This window comes from Panulirus ornatus, chromosome 43 (genome assembly GCF_036320965.1).
Source record: "Panulirus ornatus isolate Po-2019 chromosome 43, ASM3632096v1, whole genome shotgun sequence".
Taxonomy (NCBI): Eukaryota; Metazoa; Arthropoda; class Malacostraca; order Decapoda; family Palinuridae; genus Panulirus; species Panulirus ornatus.
This window is the reverse complement of record NC_092266.1, coordinates 21623574-21651248: the sequence shown is the minus strand read 5'-3', so window position 1 is coordinate 21651248 and position 27675 is coordinate 21623574. Positions and strand designations below refer to the sequence as shown.

The following is a 27675-nucleotide window of genomic DNA, read 5'->3' as shown; positions in this document are numbered from 1 at the left end:
TTTGTTGCTGGTTGATCATCCTCATTAATATTTTACTGAGTATTGGCTATCAAGACAATATTCATCAGTTCCTGTTGTCAGAACAAAGATATAGCTATACTTTCACTGTAAGACCTCTGAGCCTTTACATTCATACAGTCCAAAGTGAATTATATTCACCCATTCATTACATTAATCCACAGAGGTAAAATTTTTAGCAGTTAGTATAATTTACACTTAGATTATGTACTGTATTTACTCAAATAACTGTCAACCCAAAATTTTTGGTTACAGTATCATATATCTCTTTTAAAACTTGACCTCAGTTTTTCAGAGGCTTGGGAATGCTAAAGAGAGAGAGAGTGAATGAGAGAGAGAGAGAGAGAGAGAGAGAGAGAGAGAGAGAGAGAGAGAGAGAGAGAGAGAGAGAGAGAGAGAGAGAGATGCTTACTAATCAGATGATAAAGTTGACATAGCAAGAATAAACCATTAACGATTTTCAGCAAATTTTATCAGTTGAAACATTTATATAAAGGATGTTATGAGCCCATATCCAGGAATTGTCATGGAGTGGTGAATATCATTCAGCAGAACTCTCTTTCTGATGCAGTTATAGGTGAAATACACATCTGTATTAATGAAATGAATGAAACAGTGCCCATATCAATAACATCCTCAACTGTGTGGTTAAGCATGGTTAGTAAACAAAATGTTACATCATCTGCTGGTGGCCCCTCATGTGCCACTTCATTAACCACAGAATTATAATTTCTTCACAGTGTGACTTTTGGGAGAACAAAAAGATAATACAGCTATTGTACAGAAGCTAATAGACAGTTGTACTTTGATGGAACTAGCTGTTTGAAGAGCAGTGCACGCCTCCTTTGCTTCATGCCAAGGAACACTGCTTTCTCTGGAGGAACCCTGCTTCCTCCCTTGCCAGTTGTTTTCCTAATGTACATTTTTTCTGTTAATAATAGTGTTTCAAGAACATAATGGTAAAGTTACTAGAAAGTCTTCAGAGACATACTTTGGCTATATTTTATCAACATTACCATAGCCACTTCAGTCACACATTCTCATACATTATGGTACATATTAACTCATGCATCAGTCATCACACACATTTGCTGTTTCTGGGATGGTGCACACACCACCTTTGCGTCTCCCCAAGGAACAGTGCTTCCTTCCCGGCTGTTGGCTTCTTGGTTTTCTCAAGTGCTTTTCTCCGTCAATAATTGAAATAGCCAAATTTTCATTAAGTTGATGCTGAAATTATCAATTAGCTTTCAGATAATAACGTAGGTTATTTTGTCAACACTACCATAAGCACCTCACACCACAATACTTGTGCATGTCAACTCATGCATCAGTCTTGAAAAAATTACTGAACTACAGGAAGTTAAAACTTGTGTATATTTGTCAATATTGTTCATGTGGTGTATATTTGAGGTGTTGGCCTCATGTTGTAAACCATTTTATAAATAAATCCCTCCTCTGCTGTGCCTCGATATTGGCACCAACACACCCTGTTGGCAGAATATGTTAGTGCTAGTCCTTTAGGAAACATGGGACAAAATTGCAACATTTTAACTACCAAATATCTTTCTTATAGTATTTGATATCAATTACAGTTTCATCTCATTAGGTTGAGGTCTTTGTAGGCTGTCCATGTCTTGGGTATTGTTAAGAAAGAACTACAAATAGTGGTTGTTTTGTGAATATTATTTGATAATTATTGATATTCTTTGGTATTTTATTCTTTATTGTTTTACATAAACTTGATATCTCTATTTTTTGTTTATCTTTTATTTACTTTTTGTGGACTCTTACTGGCCATGCATTTCATCCTCTTTAAAATGGTATTCATGAGAGTCGACCCCTCAGTGTTAGCCTAAAAGTTTGTCACCAAAATTTGATGGTTACATGGGTATATATGGAGTTTCAATACTTCACATACTTCTAGAGTAACTGTGGCTGAGACCTTTAATTAGCCATATGTAAAAACAATCTCATGAAGTATAGTAATGATATTAGGTTATGGTAGACTTAGTCACATTATCCATGTGTTATGAGCATTTGATGATGTGTGCTGGAAAATGTTTTGGAAAAGTTTTAGGTAAAGGTACAATATTTAGTCTCGAAAAAAAAGGCAAGGCAGTTTTCATTGGCAGTTAATATTAAGTGTCTTATAAACTAGCTCAGCATTAGCAAGATATGGTATGTATGATTACTTTAGTTATATAAGAATTATGTCTATATATGTAGGATGATATGTAGTCCAACACCACTGGAATGCATGTTTTAGCATTGCAGTTTGATTGATTGAACACAAGAAAACTAAAAAGAAAATGCATCTGGATCAAGCCCCTTTCAAATGACAGGGTGGCAGCAAGATCCCCACTCAGATGATGGTTACCACAAGAAAAGTGAAAATGAGTATAGGTATTTAAACCAGTCACACATTAGCACACACAGTGCCTCTCGCCCAGTTATAGTATTGCATGATGTTAACTTTGTTTTTTTACTATATTCCTTTTTTTTCAGCAGTGTTTGTACAGTATTCTTCAGTTTAAAAGATTTGTCTCCAACTTTGTAGTATATTGATATGTATATCCATAATAAGAAGGAGGATTATGCATGGTGACTGTCTTTAGGCTTTGTGCTGTATAATCTAGTCACAGTGCAAATGCACATCCCTGGTGACTTAATACCTTAGTATTTGATATGTCTTGTTTATTTTTGATATTTTATGTCCTATTCTTTATATGTGTACAGTATGGTTAACAACATTTGTTTTTAAGAACATGATAATAGGACTGATGATGTGAAATAGCATAATGTAACATCATAATGCCTATCAGCTAATCACAGTATGTATTATCATTTCAGTCAGTCAAAGCATACTTGTGCTGACATGTGTGAGGAAAATCAGTGGTATGTGGGTGGTTGGAGTTTGGCATTTTAGAAAGGGTATTGAGTCAGGGGATGAGAAAGGTAATTGCTAATGACAGAGAAAAGAGAGATGTATGTGCATTACTTGCAGGGAATGTGTTTAAGTGATTGGGAGATGTACAAGAGAAGGCAATGGGAAGTCAAGAGGAAGGTGCAGGGGGTTGAAAAAGAGGGCAAATTAGAGTTGGTATGAGTAAGTATCAGAAGACTTGGGAGTTAATTGGCATTAGAAAAACAAGAAAACAAATGGTAGTGTCAATGAAGTGAAAAATGGGGAAATGGTAATGGGCAGAGATGAGGTGAAGAGGTGATGGAGTACTATGAAGGATTGTTTAATGTGGTTGTTGATAGGATGACAGATTTAGGATGTTTGGATCAAGGAGGTATATGAGATGGGAAAGTCTTGGCAAGTGGATTGATGAAAATAGAGGAGTTGGTAAAAGTCTTGCTGAAGATAAAGTGTGGCAAGGCAGTTGATGTGGATTGGATCACAGTTGCATTTCTCAAGAAGGAAGTTGCGATGACATTGATTGGTTATCATGGAACTTTGATATAAGTATGGCTAATGAGGTGCCTGAGGATTGGCAGAAAGTCTGTTTTGCATATCATTCAAAGGTTATGAGGAAAATGAAATGTGAAGAGGATTGCGTCAACTTACAAGGGGACCTAAACAGACTCCAGATTTATTCATATATGGGTGATGAAATTCATCCCGAGCAAATGTAAGATGAAATTCATCCCAAGCTAATGTAAGATGAAATTCATCGCGAGCAAATGTAATGAGAATGGGACAAAATAAAGGAAGGTCTTAATATGATTATAATCTAGCTGGAAATAAGCTTCAGGATTTTGTGTGTGAGAAGGACTTCAGAGTTAACATCATCCCTAACCTGTTGCCAGAGTCCTACATTTAGAGAGTAATGGCGACAGTGTTTGTAGACAAAAATTAGAATAACTCTCATGTGTGTGGATAAGGAAAGCCATAAAATGTTCATATCCTACATAAGGTGTGTTTGGTTAAGGAGAAGAAAGATTTATCCATTCATGAAGAGGTCAAATCAGCACTTTTTCATTTATGAAGTGCTCTGTAATGATCTGAGTAGAATTGAAGGCAAAATGAGATTGAGGAAAGGGAAAGAGTTTCATGGCCTTATACATTCTGTCCCTGATGTGACAGACATCAGAGCAAGTTTTATCAAACCATGATTTAGAGGATAAAGATTTAGTAGAAGAGGGGATGTAGGATACCATTCCAGTTAAGGTGACCTCTGCTGTAGTCTGCACAGCTGGAGGCATCTTGGCCAGCAAAGCTGTACTGATCCCAAGGAAAGTCAGTGTAGAAGCTTTACAAGGAAGAACATTAAGCCCTCTCAAAGTGTCAGAGCTGTCATTTCATAGATGGGATAGGCTCCTTGGATATGCCCAGAGGAAGTGATTATTAGGAAAGACAAGAAGAAGAAACATAACAATATATCACCCTTCATGGAAAGGGACATATATATATATATATATATATATATATATATATATATATTTATTGTGTCATTCTGTATAAAACTGTCTATGTTGTATGGCAGACACTTACAGATTGATTTTGAATACTGACGAAATTTTATACAATTGTTTCTTAACATTGAATGGCATAATACCCATAACTTTATGCATTTACAAACCTGTAACTTGACCTATCTCACAACTTTTGATATTCAGTGTTCAGCCATGTAACTTAAGAATTGAACAACATTAGAATCATAACTTTAGTTTGATTTTTATGCTATGTATAAAAAGGCTCAAAGTGTTGCAGAACTCCACCTTTGGCTGTAGAACTTGATACAAATGTTTTTGATATTTTCCAAATGAAAACTCAGTGCATTCTCATTTCACTTCCAATAGATGTACTGCATTGCAGATGACACAAGTGTTTCATGAAATACCCTCCTAGTTGTGTTGTAAATGTTACTTTTATACATTTGTTTTCTTTAATATTTATGGTACTGCTAAATGAGTATTGGTTGTAGGTGAGTGCAGATGTCAGAAAACCTAAAGTTTTAGATTGTTTTATTTTGAAGAACAAAATCTAATGATTGTTGATAGTATGTTTTCATTTTTTGATTTTCCACATTTCCATAGTTTTATCTTAGTTATATTTTTCTTAGTTTGGGTCTCTTTATCTTAGCAGAATGATCTGCAAAGCTAAGAAATATTTCTAAAGTCCTCTGCTCCCTTCCTGTAGGATATACTGATGGTGATGGGCAAATTACCTATTTTGAGCTGAAGGTTTTTTAAGGCGGAGATCCTGAACATGAGAGTGCAATATAAACCGTTGTGATTATTGCCCAGTATTTGATCTAGTTTCCATCATTGTTTGATAGGTTTTTTTTTTGTTTACCCCAAACATCTCCAGTATTGCTGTGAACATGCACACTCTGTGTGGTCACATAAGGGCAATACTTTTGAGAGGATAAACTTATCTTTCAGGGTCTCACTTTAAGTTTGTTGTCATGATATGTCATAGTTATGATTAAACATATCTCTGAGAGTCTCATTCTGATTTTTTTGTAATGTTATGTAATAGCTATGATTAGTTTCAGTTGTTATTTATAATCTTTGAATGAAACTAAATATTTATGTGATATTATTGATGTTAATTGCTTTGTATTTTGACCAGGTTGATGATGGGCATGGTGACCAAGTAATGCGCAGTGGTTTGTGGCTTTCGTACAATTCAACAACCTATTGAAATGTCAGCAGTGTGATCCACTGTAAATTCAGCATCACGTAGAATGTACATGCTGAAACTCTTGCTCTATTTTCTTAGTTTTTACAGTTTGTTTGTGAACCTGTCAGATCTCTATGATATTAGATACCGGCTGATTAGCTTATAGGTGGAGAACAGAATATTGTATGAATCTATCATTACTTAATTTTTATGTGTATATCTGTTATAATTGACAAAAAGGCCTATATCTGTAGCAGAGAAATATTTAAAAACTATACAGTTATTCCTTGGTATATGGAATCTCTCCTGTATCATGTACACTTTAGTGACCCCTTTATTTAGTGACCACACACTCTTTCCTTTTCTTTTTTCTATCTCTAATATTAAGTATAATCAGAATTCATAGAGATATACGTACAATACAGTTTCTTACGTATATAGCAATCATTAGCAAATGTGTATTATTAGCTATTACTGAGGCTGTAAAACTAATGGGTAAAGTGTAGTTAGATCTAAAATCAAGAAAATAATGTAATTTGATTACATCATATTAAAAGGACTTCATATTACAGATTTCTTAAACAGTATGCTAGACTCTCGCTAACTTCCATGTCATATTCTTTTCCAGAGATATGAAAAAAGCACTTTTAGTCAGTAATATTATTTGAAAATTATAGGTTTGCAAACAGATTATTAACTGTGATCTGCAAATGGTGACTAAGAACAAAAGAAAAAAAAGAATGTCTTAAAATGCAGATGACAAAACAATTTCTTTATGGCAATATCTTGCTGATAATATACCAGTATAGGAAAGACATGCCACCACAATAAGAAAAAAATATATATATTTATATATTTTACATATTCGCAATTTTCCTCATTAGTGAGGTAGCGTAAAGAACAGAGGACTGAGACTAAGAGGGAAAATCCTTACCTGGCTCCTTTCTCTGTTCCTTCTTTTGGAAAAGTAAAACCTGGAGGGGAGGATTTGCAACCCCCTGCTCCCTCCCCTTTTAGTTGCCTTTTACAACATGTTGTTCACACTCAGTCTCTAACTGTTATGTGTAATACACTGAAACTACAGCTCCCTATCCACATCCAGGCCCCACAGACCTTTCCATGGTTTACCCCAGACGTTCCATATTGACAGCATGTCAGCCCCAGTATACTACATCGTTCCAATTCTCCCTATTCCTAGCACGCCTCTCACCTTCTTGTATGTTCAGGCATCGATCGCTCAAAATCTTTTTCATTTCATCCTTCCACCTCCAGTTTGGTCTCCTGCTTCTCCTTGTTCCCTCCACCTCTGACACATAAATCCTCTTCATCAATCTTTCCTCACTCATTCTCTCCATATGTCTAAACCATTTCAACATACCCTCTTCTACTCTCTCAAACACACTTTTTTTTTTTTTTATTTCCACACATCTCCCTTACCCTTTCATTACTTACTTGATCAAACCACCTCACACTACATATTGTCCTCAAACATTTCATTTCCAACACGTCCACCCTTCTTCATACAAACTTATCTATAGCCCATGCCTTGCACCCATATGATGTTGGAATTACTACTACTTTAAACATACATATTTTTGCTCTCTGAGATAATGTTCTCTCACACATTCTTTATTGCTCCCAGAACCTTTGCCCCCTCCCCCATCCTGTGACTCACTTCCACTTCCATGGTTCTACTCACCTTTAAGTCCACTCTTAGATATCTAAAACACTTCACTTCCTCCAATTTTTCTCCATTCAAATTTACATCCCAATTTCCTTGTCACTCAACCCTACTGAACATAATAGCCTTGCTCTTATCCACATTTACTCCTAACTTTCTCCTTTCACACTTTTCCAAACTCATTCACCAACTTCTGCAGTTTCTCATTTGAATCAGCCACTGGTGCTGTATCTTTGGTGAACAATAACTGACTCACTTCCCGGGCCCTCTCATCCCCAGCAGACTGCATACTCACCCTTCTCTCCAAAACTCTTGCATTTACCTCCCTAACCACCCCATCCATAAACAAATTGAACAACCATGGGGACATCACTTACCCTGCTGCAGACCCCAACTCGTACACATGCCTTACACCCTTGATAAAAACTTTTCACTGCTTCTAGCAGCTTACCTCCCTCACCATATACTCTTAAGACCTTCCAGAAAGCATCTCTATCAACCCTATCATATGCTTTCTCCAGATCTATAAATGCTACATACAAATCCATCTTTTTTAAGTATTTCTCACACACATTCTTCAAAGCAAACACCAGATCCACACATCCACTACTACTTCTGAAACCACACATGCTCCTCCCAAATCTGATGCTCTGTACATGCCTTCACCCTCTCAATCAATACCCTTCCATACAATTTTCCAGGAATACTCTACAAACTTATGCCTGAGTAGTTTGAACACTCACCTTTATCCCCTTTGCCTTTGTAGAATGGTGCTATACATGCATTCCACCAATCCCCAGGCATTTCATCATGATCCATACATACATTGAATATCCTTACCAACCAATCAACAACACAGTCACCCCCCTTTCTTAATAAATTGAACTACAGTACCATCCAAACTTGCCTCCTTGCTGGATTTCATCTTCCACAAGGCTTTCACCACTTCTGTCTTCAAACCATTCTCCCTGACTTCCTTTGCCCACCACCCCAACCAAAACACCCTACACCTGCCACTCCGTCATCAGACACATTTAACAAACCTTCAAATACTCACTCCATCTCCTCCTCACTTCATCACTACCTGTTATTACTTCCCCACTTGCCCCCTTTACCGGTTCCCATTTGTTCTATCATATGCACTTTATTTCCCTCTTTCCACATCTTTTTATTCTCCCTAAAGTTTGATGATACTCTCTCACCCCAACCCTCATTTACCCTCTTTTTCAGCCCTTGCGCCTTTCTCTTGATCTCCTGCTGCTTTCTATTATACATCTCCCGGTCATTTGCACTCCTTCCTTGCAAGTATCATCTAAACGCCTCTCTTTTCCCATTCACTAACAACTTTAGTTCTTCATCCCACCACTCACTACCCTTTCTAATCTGCCCACTTCCCATCTTTCTCATGCCACATGCATCTCTTGCACATGCCATCACTGCTTCTCTAAATACACCATTCCTCACCCACTCTCCTTACATCATTTGCTTTCACCTTTTTGCCATTCTGCGCTGAATCTCTCTCCTGGTACTTCCTCACACAAGTCTCCTTTCCAAGCTCACTTACTCTCATCATTCTCTTCTCCCCAACACTCTCTGTTCTTTTTTCAAAACCTCTACAAATCTTCACCTTTGCCTCCTCAAGATAGTGATGAGACATTCCATCAGCTGCCCCTCTCAGTACATTAGCATCTAAAAGTCTCTCTTCTACACTCCTATCACTTAACACATAATCTGATAATGCCCTTTGACAATCTCCTATTCAAATATGTATACTTGTGTATATCTCTTTTTAAACAACTGATGCTGGTGAGGGAGTGTCAGCACAGTTGAAAGTGCTCCAAAACTTCAGTGAGGGTTGGCAGGTGAAGTGTGGGTCCTAGGTGAAGTGCACCACATTTCTGCCAGGATGTCATTCCTGCAGTTACCAACATTTTGTAAGGATTTGTCCTACTTGCACAATTTACATATACCTGCTAATGCGATTTTCCTGCAAGCCGCTGTGTTTGTTTTTGTTAATATGTCATCCAAATGTCCAGCAACATGTACCCAAGAACCAGCAGTTAAACAGAAGAAAAACCCTTTGATCATAGAAACTAAGTTAGACACTTTCTTGGGGTTGCTTTCAAACTATGTGAATCTACAATCTGTTAATGAAGAATGCAAAGAAAATTCAGTGTGCTGTGGTCCACTTTCCTCCTCTGTCTGCCAAGGTAACCACTTGGGTTAGAAATCAACTTATTGAGATGAAGGAAATCCTTTTATTATACATACAGCATGAGACAAAGAAAAAAAAAAGCAACTTTAGTAACCTTTAGCTTGGTCCAAAGCTCTAGAGATATATAAATGTTTATGTAAAGAAGACAATGTAGCTGAGCCAAAACCATTTCAATCAAGTAAAGGATGGTTAGATAAGTATTTTGACATGAGAAACTACATAACATGAAGGTAATGGAAGAATCTGCCAGAGCTGGAGCAAACATCACATTTTTCTCTGTATGTTTATTGGTTCACTGTACACAATTTTCTTTTGTGTGAGGTTTCACAGAATATATGACCTGCATAAAGCAAAGGATGGGTTTATGTACTGCTTAGTAGGTTATGAATTAGTTATGATGAATTATCATATTTGCATAGGAAAATTTTACAATACTGAATTATAAGTGGTGATGATCACCTGCTGTGTTTGCATGCTTCAGGTGAATGGTCTAGATCTTTAGCTTTATGTCCAGATTGCACTGTGTTTTGCAGTGACACTTAGTTCATTAAGTGTGCACATACAATGGCAGAGTGACTAGTATTGAGAGTTGTAAAAAAATAACTACATGGTAATCATCAAAGAAAATAAGTAGGCATATAGTTGGCCAGACTGTATCAATTGTGGAGTATATTTTTCTCCCACTGGATTGATATGAACCATGTTCAACTGTTCTCAAACTAAGTTATGTAAATTTGTTTCTTCTGCACACTGAAGCCAAATATTAGATAAAAGTTTATTCTTGTCTGAATACACAAAAGTGTCAATTCTTTTCACTGAATCATATGTACATGTTCAGAATGCCAACTAGGAAGGTTTAACATTTGTTTTTATTGCATATGATATTCAGTCTTATAGTGATGTATTTGTTTAGCATACCAAATTACGTTGTTTGTTCCCTCTAACAAAGTAATTATTGAAAAAAGTTCCAAAAGTGTTCTCATTGCAAAATTTTATGTAGTGCAAGAATAACATCAATTTAGGTAGTACTAAGAACATATGTGAAAGTTGAAAAACTCAGTATGTAGAAGATAGTTTATTATCAGGATAATTAACTCATTGACAATGTCTACAAGACTTAAACCTTGTTGCCCATCTGTCCATCCGTTTTCACATTGTCATTAGTCTAGTATGGATGGCTCATCATAACCATATCAAACTTAACAGATTTCAGGAAATTTGGCTCATTGTGTTTATGAACCTCGTGGACATTATCTCGAATAAGTTCAGGATTGAGCAAGTGAAGAGGAAACCTGCACATATGAATGAGGTAAGGTGGCATGTCTTTGGTGTACTGTTCACAAGTTGGCTGACATTCAGTTTCAACATTCTGATAAAGATGCTGAAATGGAAATTTGCTTGGTTTCATTTTTCAAGGATAATGTGACTTGGAGCTTTGTCATCTTAAAGAAATCATGAGCTTGTTTGTTATATGAGATTCATAAACTGCATTGCGAAGTATTATCCTGGATCCAGATATTCTACAAGCAAAATTTATAACACATGGGCAGATTTTTATAGGTTACATTGCAAATCATTTATATATTATTATTTTCAAGTTTATGGTTACAGTATTTTTTAGTGAAATATTGCTGTATTAGCTTAGCTTTGATAATTATTGTATCATTATTATTATTATTATTATTATTATTATTATTATTATTACTATTTTTTTTTATTTGCTTTGTTGCTGTCTCCCGCATTTGCGAGGTAGCACAAGGAAACAGACGAAAGAAATAGCCCAACCCACCCCCATACACATGTATATACATACACGTCCACACATGCAAATATACATACCTATACATCTCAATGTACACATATATATACACACACAGACATATACATATATACACATGTACATAATTCATACTGTCTGCCTTTATTTATTCCCATTGCCACCTCGCCACACATGGAATAACATCCCCCTCCCCCCTCATGTGTGCGAGGTAGCGCTAGGAAAAGACAACAAAGGCCCCATTATTACTATTATTATTGTTATTATCATTGTTATTATTATTATTATTATTATTATTATTATTATTATTATTATCATCAATATTGTTATTACAATTATTATTATTATTATTATTATAATTATCATTATCATTATTATTACTATTATTTCTTTATTATTTCTTTACTATTCATTCATTATACTTGATTGACATTTCCTGCATCAGTGAGGTACTGCGAGGAAATAGACAAAGAATGGCCCATCCACTTACAAATACATATATATACATAAACACCCATACATGTACATAAACATACACATACACACATGTACATATATACTTTCTTTTCTTTTTTTTTCAAACTATTCGCCATTTCCCGCATTAGCGAGGTAGCGTTAAGAACAGAGGACTGGGCCTTTGAGGGAATACCCTCACCTGGCCCAATTCTCTGTTCCTTCTTTTGAAAAAAAAAAAAAAAAAAAAAAAAAAAAAAGAGAGGGGAGGATTTCCAGCCCCCCGCTCCCTCCCCTTTTAGTCGCCTTCTACAACACGCAGGGAATACGTGGGAAGTACTCTTAATCCCCTATCCCCAGGGATATACACATATATACACATGTACATATTCATACTTGCTTGCCTTCATCCATTCCTGGTGCCACCCTGTCCCACAGGAAACAGCAAGGTAGTGCTAGGAAAACAGACGAAAAGGCCATATTTGTTCACACTCAGTCTCTAGCTGTCTTGTGTAATGCACCGAAACTACGGCTCCCTCTCCACATCCAGGCCCCACAGACCTTTCCATGGTTTACCCTAGACTTTTCACATGCCCTGGTTGCCCTGGTTCAGTCCATTCACAGCACATCAACCCCGGTATACCACATTGTTCCAATTCACTCTGTTTCTTGCACGCCTCTCATCCTCCTCTATGTTTAGGCCCCGATCGCTGAAAATCATTTTCACTCCATCCTTCCACCTCCAATTTGGTCTCCCACTTCTCCTTTTCCCTCCACCTCTGACACATATATCCTCTGTGTCAACCTTGCTTCACTCCCTCATTATTATTATTATTATTATTATTATTATTATTATTATTATTATTATTATTTATATTTATTATACTTTGTTGCTGTCTCCTGCATTAGCGAGGTAGCGCAAGGGAACAGAGGAAAGAATGGCCCAACCCACCCATATACACATGTATATACATACACGTCCACACACGCACATTATTATTCTTGTTATTATTATTATCATTATTATTATTATTATTATTATTATTATTATTATTATTATTATTATTATTATTATAATTATTATTGTCAGAAAAGAGGTGTTGTAATGAGCTGAGTATGACTGAGAGCTTAACAGGTAGTGCTAAAATGGTTTGGACATTTGGTGGGCATGAGTGAAGGGAGACTGACTTCGAGGACATGTCTCAAAAGTGAAGGGAACAAGGGGAAGGGAGGACCAAGAAAGACATAGGAGAATGGAGCGAAAGAGGTTGAGTTATCAGGGCCAGAACATGCAGGATGATGAGAGGCGAGTGAGTGATTGAATGATTTGGAATGATGTTGTATAAAGGGAGCATTAGGCACATGAAGGGATCAGGTGAAACCACAGAAAGGTCTGTAGGGCTTAGATGTAGATGACAGCTCTAGTTTCAGTATATTATAATTGTCAGATAGATGAAAGGTTTTAACAATTGAGGCCATTCTTCGTGTACCTGGCGCTACCTCACTGTGCTGGAAATGGCAAATTAGTGCAAAAAGAAAGATACATAGTGTCTGTTTAATGATATCATTATTATTTTCATTGTTTGCATTATGGCTTCTATTTTCCATATTTTTTTCTTTAAATACTTGAATTATGATAAGTTTGCTGCATAAATGACATTGAGTGGAGGGTGACAAAACTATGTAAGAACTATCACAATCTCTCTGTACTTTCAGATGAGCTTTCAGGGTATTGCTGTAACATAATTTTCTTGATAGCTTCTCCCCTACTGTGTAATACATTATGTCCAATATCTAAGAAATATTTTAAAAATATCAATATAGTAATTATAGAGAGGATGCTCAGCACACAGCTTAAGTTAGACTTTTCTATTGATCTTTTTTTTTTAATTTCTAAGTTACTGAGTGTAAGTATGCATTTGAGCAGCTAATTCTTTCTCAGAATTTGAATATACTTATATAACATTAGAGCATTTTTAACTTCATCACTTCACATAAAACCAATGGAAATACACTTCATCATTCCATATTTTAGATTTTTCATAACATGAATGTTTGTGCTGTAAAAATAACATTGAATCATGAATATCAGTAAATGTTATAATTGATTTTCTATTAACGCATCAAATTCCTAATGATTTGGGATATAAGTTATTCATATGAAACTGTTTTGATATATATTAAGTAATGCCCATGAATAGCTGTGTACTTTCCTACAGGTTTAAATATTATTACATTACTTGTGTTCATTTTGAATACAGAATCTGATTTAATGTTTTGTCTGTCTCATCAATTTTCACAATCTTCTGTATAACTCTACAGTTTTAGGTGGCTTAACTTAGATGATGATATACTTGATTATTCTCATCCTTCTTACAAAACTTGTATATACAGTAGTAGTAAATACAACAGTATATGGTTGATGATTCCCATCAATGTAGAAACAGAATTAGTATAAGACTAATATGTCCTGCTATGTTGTGTAGTTATACACCAGTGATGCTATTACTGTGAATACCACTTCAGTCTACAGGGCTTCACCAGTTTTCAAGCCTCTTTTGTATGAAAAAAAATCATTCAGTTTATCATATTACAGGTGGTAGGAATGTTGTTGTGAATTAGTCTAATGTATATTATGCTGACCTTATAGAAAACTTTGGAGCATTGACAAGGAACTTCAAAGGAAAAGTAGGTTTCTTTTTTCTTTTTCTTTTGTTTTCTGATGTATATAGTTTCTTTTTGAAGATTTTGCTGACATAGCTGATTTAGAAGTAAGTGCAGATTCTTTTGAAGCAGCTTTGTCCACAACTTGTATTTTGAGAGAATGTAACTTGCTTTATTTTAAGATGCACTAGTCTTAGAGTAATATTTATTTTTCAGTGAAGGTAGATATGTCAAGTAGTCTGTCATTGGTTAATTTCATTTTTCGTTTGAGCTATTCAACGTATCCTGCCACTGAATGTAAATAGAGAATTTTCAGCTCATTATGCATAGGTATTCATTAAGTTAATGCAGTGCTTTTAGATTAAGTTCTCTGCACAACAGTGGAATAGTGTTCTATAGTGCAGAATTGAGTGTTTTCATCCTAATATAGAAATAAGTTTATGTGACTTGTCTTTCACATTTAAGTATGATTATTTTAGGTAGAAGATTCTGACAGCTAACTTTACATGAGGCTGCCTTGATAAAGTGGTCGTATTGTTTGAAAATTAGTTTTCCAAAAACTTATTTCAAATTTAGAATATGTGCTATGAATATAACCTTAGTACAGTATTACACAAATGTTCAGGAGTGCCAGAATGTTTTAGAGCAATGGAAGTTTATGCAAGAAATTTTGGCAATTATGATTGAAAGGCAGGATCAGGGAAGCCATGTACTAGCATATGAAATTTCTGGTAATTAACATATGAATTAAATGATATTTATTAGGAGTTGGTATTGCTAATTATTGACACAGATTTTCACTTGACCATGGATGATGGGAGATGTATTTTTGGTAATTTTGTGATGAGGATATTGTATATACTGTACTATATCCAAGTAGTTCAGAGATGAGATGGTCTTTGTTTATGTTTTATTAAAGTTTAACATTGGATATACAGATAGATATGTGTGGAATTGAATAATGTTTGTAATTGTTGTACTACATTTATAACATAAAAATCAAAATTGTAAAAATTATAAATCAGTTATGAATTAGGTATGCCAGTAGCATGTGCAACTAACTAATAATTCTTTACTAAAATGTTATAGAAATTATAAGATCTAGATTGTATATTTTCATATAACGCTGTTGTATTATATTCTTCGGCAATCATAATTTTGGTGATCTGTTCAGAAAATGTTTATTGCTAACTTTAACTTTCATGAAACATTATATAATGTTATTACTCCATGCATTATGATGTCTTATTTTTAAGGAAGCCATTTTTTATAGTGTAGTAATGTCATTATTTGATATAGTTCAGATGTGTTAAGATATCAAAATTGTTAAGTCTTTGGATAAATTCTTAAGAGATTGAGTAATGCGCATTTGGTATTTCTGTTAAAATAATCTTTATAATATGATTAAGCACAATGTAAAAACAACAAAAAGAAAAAAAAGCATTTTTTCCCTCTAAAGCTTTAGCCCTGTACCTGACTGAGCTGTCCATGTGTTTACTATTAAAAGAATGAACAACTATACATTTTGGTTCAGTTTTAGTTATTTTCCTTGGCAATAATAATTTTAAGCTGAATGAATGAAAAATGAAAATAACTAGCTGAAATATTGTATAGAGGGTTTTCATGGTCCTCATTTTTTCATATGTTTTATTTCATGCATCAGACCATTAAGCAAATCTGGAAGGATCATCAAGATATAGTGAAAGTATTCAGATATATGTAAAGATAGTATTCAGAGGTAGGATGCATGCTTGCTGTGAATAGTACTTAAAGTATTGTTTAGAAATGTGTAAGAATAGGCAGTCAAAAGTTAAACTGTAAGCTAAATGCAAATGTTACATTTGCTCCACCATTGTCCCCTTGACTAACTTCTAAAATTCAAAATCCCCCTTCAAATTGGTCGGGGGTCATGGTGGTAGGTGGTTTGGGGGATGTACATATGAACGGTTAGCCTATGTGACACCAGTTATAAGGCCTTCCTATGTTTCTAAGTCAGGCATGAAAAAGAGATTTACTGGAACATTTATTTACTTATTTTTTTGTTTGAAAACATTTAGGTGTATAATGCATATTATAGCAACATATATCTTTGTCATGTATGACAAAAGGGTATGGGATGATGAAGTTGAGCCAGAACTTATAAAAGTGATTAGCTAGAATCATTTTGGCTATTACTTATTGAAAGAGTTGCAGGTTGTCATTTCTACATTTGAGGTTTATCCCCCCAGGATTGTAAGGTGGTTCACTTCTTTCTCCTACAGGATAATTATAGGTCAAACTTATATAGTAATGGAAGTATGTTGGCTAGGTCACTCTTATAAGGTAGACTGTCTAGCTTTTTGTCCTGTCACTACCACTTACGTAGGAGCATGATATACTGATCAAACAGATTCCTGACAGGAAATTTGAGCTCAGATGATAGGTTTCATACTGCAGTCAGAGTATTTTTTGTAATGGTTCTGGATCCATTTTCCTAAACTTTTTTGTAATGGAAGAAAGCTGACCAAAACAGATAAAGAAATATATTCCTTTCTCTTTGAGACTAGATATTCAATATGTAAACCCTTGGAGAATGTGTAAGAGAAATACTTAGAAAAACAGATGGATTTGTATGTAGTATTAATAGATCTGAAGAAGTCATATGATAGGGCTGATTGAGATACTTTGTGGAAGGTCTTAAGAGTATATGATGTGAGAGATAAGCTACTAGAAGCAGTGAAAAGTTTTTACCAAGGTTGTAAGGCATGTGTACAAGTAGGAAGAGAGGAGAGTGATTGTTTCCCAGTGAAGGTCAGTCAGCAGGGTGTGTGATATTGCCATGGTTGTTTAATTTGTTTGTGGATGGGGTGGTTAGGGAGGTAAATGCAAGAGTTTGGGAGAAAAGGGCGAGTGTGAAGTCTGTTGGGGATGAGAGGGCCTGGGAAGTAAGTCAGCTGTTGTTTGCCAATGATACAGCTCTGGTGGCTGATTCGAGGGAGAATCTGCAAAAGTTGGTGACTGAGTTTGGAAAAGTGTGTGAAAGGAGAAAGTTGAAAGTAAATGTGAATAAGAGCAAGGTTGTAAGGTTCAGTAGGGTTGAGGGACAAGTTAATTGGGATGTAAGTTTGAATGGAGAAAAATTGAAGGAAGTGAAGTGTTATAGAAATCTGGGAGTGGATTTAGCAGCAAATAGAACCATGGAAGCTGAAGTGAGTCACATGGTGGAGGAGGGGTCGAAGGTTTTAGGAGTGATGAAGAATGTGTGGAAGGAGAGAATGTTATCTTGGAGAGCAAAAATGGGTAAGTTTGAAGGAATAGTAGTCACAACAATATTACATGGTTGTGAGACATGGGCTATAGACGGGGTTGTAAGGAGGCAGATGGATGTGTTGGAAATGAAATGTTTGAGGACAATATGTAGTGTGAGGTGGTTTGATCGTGTAAGCAATGAAAGAGAGAGAGATGTGTGGAAATAAAAAGAGTGTGGTTGAGAGAGCAGAATGTGTTTTGGAATGGTTTGGATATACGGAGAAAAATGAGTGAGGAGAGAATAACAAAGAGGATATATGTGTCAGAGGTGGAGGGAACATGAAGTGGGAGACCTAATTGGACGTGGAAGGAAGGAGTGAAAAGATTTTGAGTGATCGGGACCTGAACATATAGGAGGGTGAGGCATGCAAGGAACAGAGTGGTATACCGGGGTTGATGAGCTGTCAGTGGACTGAACCAGAGCATGTAAAATGTCCAGGGTAAACCATGGAAAGGTCTGTGGGGCTTAGATGTATATATGGAGCTGTGATTTCGGTGCATTATGCATGACAGCTAGACTGAGTGTGGACGAATGTGGCCTTTTTTGTAGAGGTCCTACTTGTTTGTATCAAACTATACTTGTTATTTCTTACATCACCACAGCATTGGTGGTGAATAACATTGACATAGGACATATTATGCAAGATATGTTTGAGAATGTTCAAGAGGGGGACCCACAACTGTAAGACTTCCTCCTCATCGAGTAGAAATAGGTAATTAATTATCATGCATGTTTTTAAATGATTTATTACAATCAAAATATGCTTGAAAATATTCCAGTTATTTACTTTTATCTGTAACGTGGTCCTAAATCAGAACTACACAAAGAGAAAATTAGGTGTAAGCTCTGAATGCAAAGCAGGGTGGTGGGGACATGAATGGAGTCCCATATTGGCCTCCTTTTTCCTGCTAAAATCTAAAATCATTTTTTCATTTTCTGAGTTATTTAATTATTTGTATATCACCTTTTAGTCTTCTTTATTTTTCTCATTAGCTCATAAGCATCATGTCATTCTTTTCATTAATTAGACCATCCAAAAATATGTGTTTTTTGCAATGCCATTGTATACATGACTTGAGAGATTGTTGGATGTACACCTACAATGATGTTTGCAAAGGTACTGAGGAGCTGAATTTTTTCCATACATTCCTGGCAATGAAAGACATTTGTATCTTACTAACAGTGTATGTCAACTGGATAATTGAAAAGTAGTCTCTTGGGCATAAGTGAACATTTCTTCAGCACATATGAAGAATCTTCATCAGGATCATTGATCAGCCTTTTAAGCTCTTTAGCCATCAGTTTATGCTTTTCAAGTATTTTCAGTGTTTTACAAGACGTCCTCCCCATTTTATCTCTTTATTGTTGGGGTTGTATCGTCTTTCATTTTTAGAATGCTTTTAAACTCCTTCAGCACCTCAAAATTTCACATTATTATCTACAACTCCTCCTCTGGATATATTCCTAATTAATTTATGGAAAAGTTGTTTATTGTATTCTGCTTTACCTCACATCTTTTAAATGCTGATTGGTTCTAGTGCTGCTTATATCTCCTCCAGAGTCATAGACTTATGGGGGCCAATCTTTTAAGCTCTTTATACAAAAAAAAAAATCAAGTATCTTTAAACTTTTTGTAGTTGTGGATTCTAAGTTGAGCCTGCTGCATTCACTCCAAATACTTTAGATAAGTTGCTTTATATTTTTCTCTTTTTGTGTGTTTGTGTGTGCGTGTTTGGTTCCTTTTTTCTTTTACACTAGAAAGCTGAAGCTCCTTTCTTTCTTCTAGTACTAACATTTCAGTGATTGCTATTCTTTTCCAGTAACTCATGACCCTTATTTCACAAAGTTTTTTTACCTTTCATTGGAACTCCTTCAACAGTCTACATATACACTAATAATGTACTTTCCCATGAAGTGGGACTAATATATGCTTTAAATATTTTTGTGTTATTAAACTCTTTGACAGCTCTAACAATTTTTCTAATGTGGCTTTGTTGATAGACTAGGTGCTATGTCAACGTTAGAGTCCCGTTCACCAAGATTATTATGTGATTTGTCTCCTACAAGATGGTTATCATAAATGCACTTCCAAATCATCACTTGGCATTTGGTTGAGTTGAAGATCTTATCCGTGTATGTAACCAAAAATTGAGTCTGTATAGTAGGTGGAATGCTTGTGTATTTCGTTAGTAAGAAGAATTAGGGAAAAATGAAAGTATGTGTGAGTAGCACTGAGGGATGGCATTAAATAAGAACCGGCAGAACGACTAGGAAATTTAAGATAACATGAAAATCTAACATAACTGAATTTTTAGAAATTGTGGCAGTCTTGCAAGTGATATTACACTGTTCTGTGGATGGCTGATTCCATCAGCAGGAGAAAGACTAAACCCATTGACTCTCAACCTGGCAGGATCGTCAGGTGCCAACATGGGCCTTGGGACATCCCCACCAAGGCCCCCCTAAATCTACAGAAGAGCCCAGTGATGTTTTTAGGCCTTTTTTTATATCTTACTAAATAAAAAAGAAAGATCCCAAATTAGGACAGGAACGAACTCATAAAATAAGTGTGTATATTCTGCAACAAAATTAGGACAAGGGTTTCGTTTTACATCTCAGATACGATCAAGTGGGTTATAAAGGAAAAAAAAAAAAATCCCAGGCCCAGAGCCCCTCCCACGTCCCATTGGATATAAAGGCTAGTAGTCCTGCTAGCGACTGAGGCCAGGTTAACAGAGTTGCCGCACCAGTTGCGTCGTGAGATTTGTTAGTGTGGTCAGAGCTTGCACGAAGGTACACGACCATCATGTGACTCTTATTACGCCCTGCTGCTCTTAGTTCCTCTTGGATAGATTACCTACCAGCTGGGTGAGTGCATTTGCACACTTTTTATTATCAATGTGAATAATTCCGTACTTCAAGTTCGAGTCTTTAAAGCTAACTAGAACTATGTGAGACTTACTGAGAGTTGGTGCATTATGGTTGTTACATTTCAAAATTAAACGGAATTATTTAAATTCAGCTTCTCGTGGAAATGGTATGATTCTGATCAGGAGACTACCTCTCAACAAGCAGCAAGCACCGCCACGGCCTCCACGCATAAAGATAATGGAAGCCACAATCCATCAGGACTATTGACAGTATTACCAAATTACGTCCCAACTGACGGTTTGGATGTTCACTTGGCTGCACCTGACGGGCGTAACCCGGACCATGGCCGTGCTGCCGCAGACACCCGTCTACGTCAGGACGGCTTTAACACGTCCTCTCTCATTGGCTGCAGAACGTTCTCTCTGGCTTTAGGACGGCTCCAGTACGTCCTTTTCTCACTGCCTCAGGACTGTTCCAAGACGACATCTCTGGCTTTAGGGTGGTTCCAGCACGTCCTGCATCACTGTCTTTGAGGACGACTTCAACACGTGTTTTGTCATGTTTCAGGATGGTTCTAATAGGCCTTTATCAGTGGCTTCAGGATGGTTCCAATAAGCCTTGTATCAGTGGCTTCAGGATGGTTCCAATAAGCCTGGTATCAGTGGCTTCAGGATGGTTACACTAAGCCTTGTATCACTGGCTTCAAGATAGTTCCAATAAGCTTTGTATCAGTGGCTTCAGGATGGTTCCAATAAGCCTTGTAACAGTGGCTTCAGGATGGTTCCAATAAGCTTTGTATCAGTGGCTTCAGGATGGTTCCAGCACGTCTGTCTCTGTTTTCAGGATGCCTCCTGCACGTCCTGTTTCACCGTGTTTAGGACCGCAGATTCTGGATAACTGCTGAATTTTACACATGGTCGGGCGTCAACACGGCGACATGTCTTTACTGCAGGTGCCATATTGACTCATCAAGCGAACCGACCAATGAAGACTCGTCAGGGACGGCATATAATTACAGTCAACCAGTCAGAGCAATGATCTAGAATGACGTCGTGCAATACTGCCGTTTTAGTCGACCAGAGTGCTTAGAAATGATGCTAGAAATGTTTCACGACAGAGCTTGGCAAAATGCCCACTGCATAAGAATTGAACACAGTGATTTACTTATTATCACTTGGAAGGCACAATATAGTTTGCGTCAGCAAGGGTAAAGATTTTAAGAAACGACCACTGTTTCATAAAGTATGAAGATATTTTAACATCTTTTTTATTAGGTTTTGTCAGATTATGGAAGGCTATCTCAATCGCGCTATATGTCCTTTTCAGTGTTCGAAATACAGGTCTGTTTTGGGGAATCAGAATTTGACTCGAATTGAACCCTTATGTCGCAATGCGACCGGTGCCGTGTTCTTAACGATAGGGAAAATTCACAAGATATGTTTCGTTATTAGCAGATGCAAATTAAGATCTTGGTATGCAAGCTGGAGATCTTGTACGTCGCAATCGTACGCTTGTCCAACTTAGTTCCAGTGCAGCATTACAAAGTAGATTTTTTTTTTCGCTGTCGTTGGACTATGAAAGAATACTTCTTGGTCATTTCATTAAAGAGGAATCTAAGTGTTACATTTGCAAGTTTAGGAGAGAGATTCCTGTCAAAGTTATGATACGAATGTGGTTAGAAGTTTGTCTAGTATCCTTGCGGCAACACATAGCGCAATGCAGGTTACGTCACGTCATCATGAATGGCGAGGGATTCGACGTCCTGATAAGATTGTGTTTTTTGCCCACAGCTGGTTTCCCGCACCTACTCCTCGCATAAATCAGAAAACTGATAGCATTGTGTTAAAGTAGCCAAGAATGTCGACTGTTTGAATGATAAAAGCAGATTCGGGCCATCACCTTGCCTGACCTTCCGGGAACTTAAGCCATCACAACTCCCTCGCCATCATCACTCTCTCTCTCTTCCAGGCTACCACATTCTCACCACTACCACACACTCTCTCCGTGGCTACTAAACCTTCCCGTACCACCATCACTCCCTCCCTCCCTGGCCAACACACCCTGTATAGAAAACTGGAATTTTTCAGTCGTTCCAGCCAGTCAACCTCTGCTATCTTCCCTCTTCATACTTTCCATATTCCTGGCACAACTTTTTCATTCAACACAAACATGTTTTCCCGAAATATACCACTCCACCAGCCTGCAACCTCTACGTATATGCCAAAGAATTGGATGACTTGTTGGCATATGGCAACTTCCTTGTGGATATCTTTGACCGTATGTTGGGATTAGTTATCGTGCGCTGGCATATACCAGTAAAAATGGTTGTACGTGTAATCACCTTCCTCATAGGTCGCTAGCCGTTAAACCCACCCAACCAACCAACAGAAAGATAAACAGGACCACTTTTGCAGTACAGACAAGTTACTTGAGTTAGTTCAGGATGGTTTGAGCTGAACTTCTGTTTGTGCAGGTGGCCTTGTATTGTCCATTTACTGTGTTTTTAAGAGCAGTGAATGAGGCGGACAGGACGGCCCACAACGACCAGCCAACCATCAGGACCCCACGTCAAGCCAAAGTCAGTGGATTAGATCATCGAGCAGGAGCTTTGTACGTTGTATATAATGTTCTTCATACTTTACCTATTTACACTTTATAATTTCTATGGATAATGATGTTTAAGATTAGTATGATCATGCGCTTTGATTACTGCGCATTGACAAGTAGAACAATGTTGTTATGTGGGCTAGGCTGAAGTGAGCAACGTCACTACGGGGAAGTGAAACAAAATTTTGGAAGTGACCACGTGAGTGGTCAGTGTGTGGGCTGAGGGAAGACACCACGTGAGGGTGGTATGGTGTGTGAGTACGGGAAGTGACCATGTGAGAGTGGCTTGGTGTGTGGGTGCGGGAAATAACCACGTGAGAGTGGCATGGTGTGTGGGTGCGGGAAGTGACCACGTGAGAGTGGCATGGTATGTGGGTGCGGGAAGTGACCACGTGAGAGTGGAACGGTGTGTGGGATGTGATTATACAAGAGTGGCGCGGGTTAAGGGAAGTGATGTAGTGTAGGACAAGTGACTAAGTCATGTGGTATGTAACGTGGTATGGCTGGAGTGACAGTGTGTGGACCGAGTTACTAAATGATGTTCCTCTCAACCAGCAGTCCCTCTCCCTCTCACCCAGCGGTCCCTCTTACCCTGCGGTCCCTCTCACCCAGCTGTTCCTCTCAACGAGCGGTCGTCGTGCAGCTGTTCCTCTCATCTGTTTGTTCTCAACAAGTGGTCCTCCGACCCATTTGTTCCTCTCCACCAGCTGTTCGATCACCTACTTGTTTCTCTGAGCTAGTGGTCCTGTCGTGCATCTGTCTCTCCTCACCTCTCCTTGTCACCAACCTCTCCCTCCCTCACTTCAGCTTATGATGATGATGATGATAGGAATAATTTGTGGTAGGCTCAGGTAAAAAAGAATAACACACAAAGAAGACAACACAAACAAAACTAGTACAATGGCCTAAACGTTTGAGCACGGCGGTCTAACTCGAGCACGAATTTACGATCCTTGCCAACAATTGTATGACTTGGGCTCGACAGAACAACCCTTGCACACGACTTGAGCACGACAGTACAACCCTTGCACACTGTTGGATGACTTAAGCAGGGCTGCATGACCCCTACACGCGACTGTTGGACTTGAGCAGGAGGGAACGACCCTTGCCCACAGTTGTAGGACTTGAGCACGACCATGACAGCTAAACGAAGTTAGGACATCGTACCCAAGGATCCCTGGGTCGTAGTTAAGACACAAGGTTCACATGAATACGTTTTAATTTCTAAATCTTTGATTTGGTCAGGTTAATAACTTCATCCAATTGAAGTAGCTCATTGACGATCAAACGTTAGTACTGAGGTAGCCTATCAACTATAATTTGATCAAACTGAAGTACCCTAGTAAATTTCGGTAGTAAAATATGTAGCTGTATGACAACTTTTATGTGCAACATTTGTATTTAGATTGCTCAGAGCACACAATTTCCTCTTAAGAAAAAATGATCTGAAATTATGTGAGTGTTTTCTGGTTTCCCAAGCGTTGTAAACATGTATGTTCGTGAAATCTGTACAAGTGGCTCAACTTAGCTAGAGCTCAAACTTTTTTAAAGCCGTTAGATACAAAATCATGCATAAGTATTTCCATCTTGATATACCAGATAGTGACACTTTATCAAGATTAACAAGGGTATATTTCTTTTAGCTTAATGTGTGCCTAGAAGCGCTTCGTTTATTCATAGTGTTTTATCTGCGGTTTCCTGGTAGCATTTTGGTTCCGTTGTTTACGTCATAGAAACCTTTAGATTAGAGTTTGTTCTTTCCAATCTGAGAAGAAATAAAAGACCGAGTTACCCAATCAGCAGTTCTTTTTTTTAGATAATGTCACTCAAATTATCTTTCTGGACGAGACTGGGTATTTTGTTTTTCTAATATCCCTACACCTCCAAGCCTTGGAAATCTTTACGCTCTCTTGTCTTTCCCAACAACTTCGACCTGGTCGTTTTTACGGCAGGTTTTTCACCTTCAAAATTTGCAACTACTTTTCGTTGTATCTTCTTTTTCCCTTTCAGTAACCTATTAATATTTCTTATAAGGCCCTGCCTTGATGTGGACTTTTGTCCGTGACGGAACTTCAGAAAAAAAAAAAATAACACTTGAACCTTAATTTTGTTAATAGCACGTGATTTTTTTTTCTTTGCTGCACTACTCTAGCTATTAGCCTACCCAAGCCAGATAGCACGTGGCCCAATTTCAGTATCATTCCCTCGCACTGCTTTAGCTTATCCCGTTTATTTCTTCCAAGCCTAGCCAATGTCTCTCTCTCTCTCTCTCTCTCTCTCTCTCTCCATTAGAAAATTTCTTGCTGCTTATTTAAACTTTGGTAAAATCAGTGCCTCATGCTCATTCCTGTCACTAATCTTTTGTACAGTAGGAGGAACGGTTGTAAATGCGTCCGGTCCCATATCTTGTCCTTTATATGTAGATTAATGAATTTCTACGTTCTGTCTGCACGGACAGTCTCTTCATCTAGGTTATTGCATTCAAGCCACCAGTCTGTTGCGATGGAAATACCTCTTTCCATCGTTTTTTTTTTAATGTTTTCCTCGCCATGACCTGTCTGTCTGTCGGTGATCTAGGCTAGGTTGCTAGCGAGTCCCAGGAGGACGTGGTAGGCGTCAGCAGTCTTGTCATGGAACCAATGACAGGTGTGAGATAGGCTACGTAGCCGGTTTTTACTTAAATGACGCTGATTTTTCATTACTGAGGGATATTATCAGTGGCATGACACAGTTGAGAGATAGTGTTGTGGTGAGCTGCGATGCGAATCGAGTGACCTGGTGCCGACATTGCACACTCGTCCCAAAATGCAGTCGGATACAGACAAGTGTATTGCACTGACATTCTGGCGACCCTAGTAAAGAAACTGGAAAAAAAAAATTACGTTTAAGATCGAGATGAACAAATGGAACCCCGAATCGCCACACTTTATAACGCCAAGGGAATGAGGGATTTAGATACATGGGAGGGGCTTTTCTGTGACCTTGCGAGTGCAGTGAACGCTTCTCTGGTGATTTGTATTAACATTGTGGCGTAGTACTCTAATAATGATGGTTACACAAGGAGCCTCTTAACAGTGAATCAGGACAATAGTTTTGCTACCCGGATTGCAAGTTATGGTCATGTACTTTGCTGGGAATATTATCAGTAATATCATAAGCCAGCTAGAACTGGCTCTCGTACACATTCCAGTGATACTTGATTATTTACACTTAAGGCAGGAACCTCACCGTGTTGTGTGCAATGGTCTCGTTTCTCCTGATGTAAGCACATTTTTTTTCTTTTGCGTTTACTTCAAAACGTAGTTAGCTCGGACTTTTCGTTTGTGAGAATTGCGAAGGAAATATTTCACCATAAGTGTCATTATATATATATATATATATATATATATATATATATATATATATATATATATATATATATATGTGTGTGTGTGTGTGTGTGTGTATTTAACTTGCTGTTTCCTGCGTTAGGGAGGTAGCGCCTGGAAAAGAGGAAGAATGGGCCTCATTCGCTCCAGTTGTCTAATGCACAAATCCACAGGCTCCCCCAGCCACAACCACATGAAGGCGCCCCCCGCCGACTTATTATTCATGGGGGTTCCCTTTTCTCTTTTCAATGCACCTTTGAAATATGAAATCTAAATTGTTTGAAAACACTTTTATCAAAGCATTTTACTTGTGATCAAAACAAGGATGAATAGATGTCTGGAAATGTGATCCCGATAAAAGATACGCATACGCCAAACACGGACTTTTTATGCAAATCTGAAGTCCCATGCAAATGTGATTTAGCATCATAACGATAATGTGAGACATTAAATATAATATACTTCCATGATGACATACGTGTTTATATCAGTACTGAAACATTAGGCTTAAAGTACGATCTACGTTTTGAATGCTGCTTTTTTTGAAATACCTCTGGTGTAGTACTTGACATCACTGAGTGTTGATTTTTGCACAGCTTTCATCGCTAGCTGGATTCAACTTCAACCGAAACCTGTAAGTATTTTAGAAATTCTCGCTTTATAGATAAACTCTGAAATTACCAAAATTTTTAAGTCACGTAAGACTTACCTTATCTTTATTGTTGGTAGTGATGTGTGGAAGTACTCCAAACTAAATCTGTCTTAGGCTGTTACCACTATTAAATAGTGTCCAAGTTTTGCTGATATCTCGGTATTGTAATATCAATTGATTGAACAAATTCAGTCCATAGATAAAATTTTCATGTCTTTTCGAATTTCTGAATCATGGGCTCATGCCGTGCTAAATCCTTATTGTCTACAGGAGTAAAAAAAAGAGCTTTATGCTTTAAGATTGAATGTATACCAATCTTGTCACTTGGTTATAATTGCAGTTTTTCACTCAGATGTATTGTCATAAATGTGTAGATTCTCCTACCAAAAGTTATTACACTATCGACAGACAAAAAATGATTTTATGGTATCTTAACACGTACCAG

The 27675-nt window shown here is 37.4% G+C and overlaps 2 protein-coding genes across 5 annotated transcripts in view; one reads left to right on the top strand and one right to left on the bottom strand.

The window, feature by feature from the left end:
- The window catches only part of LOC139762384 (zinc finger TRAF-type-containing protein 1 homolog), a 73347-nt gene extending 57383 nt beyond the window's left edge, over nt 1–15964 (top strand). For all 3 annotated transcript variants that reach the window (XM_071687210.1, XM_071687209.1, XM_071687208.1), the window contains exon 9: nt 5603–15964. In XM_071687210.1, the coding sequence (XP_071543311.1) occupies nt 5603–5630 (28 nt within the window). In that variant the 3' untranslated portion in view covers nt 5631–15964. The remainder of the gene's footprint in view (nt 1–5602) is intronic.
- Nucleotides 1–27675, bottom strand: part of LOC139762382 (uncharacterized) — a 125315-nt gene that overhangs the window by 97260 nt on the left and 380 nt on the right. The window contains exon 1 of one of the 2 annotated variants that reach the window (XM_071687201.1): nt 27288–27669. The exons of the other annotated variant lie outside the window; for it this stretch is intronic. The gene's annotated coding sequence lies outside the window, so the exon portion shown is untranslated. Of the gene's footprint in view, nt 1–27287; nt 27670–27675 lie in introns of those variants that run through there. 2 annotated transcript variants of the gene reach the window in all.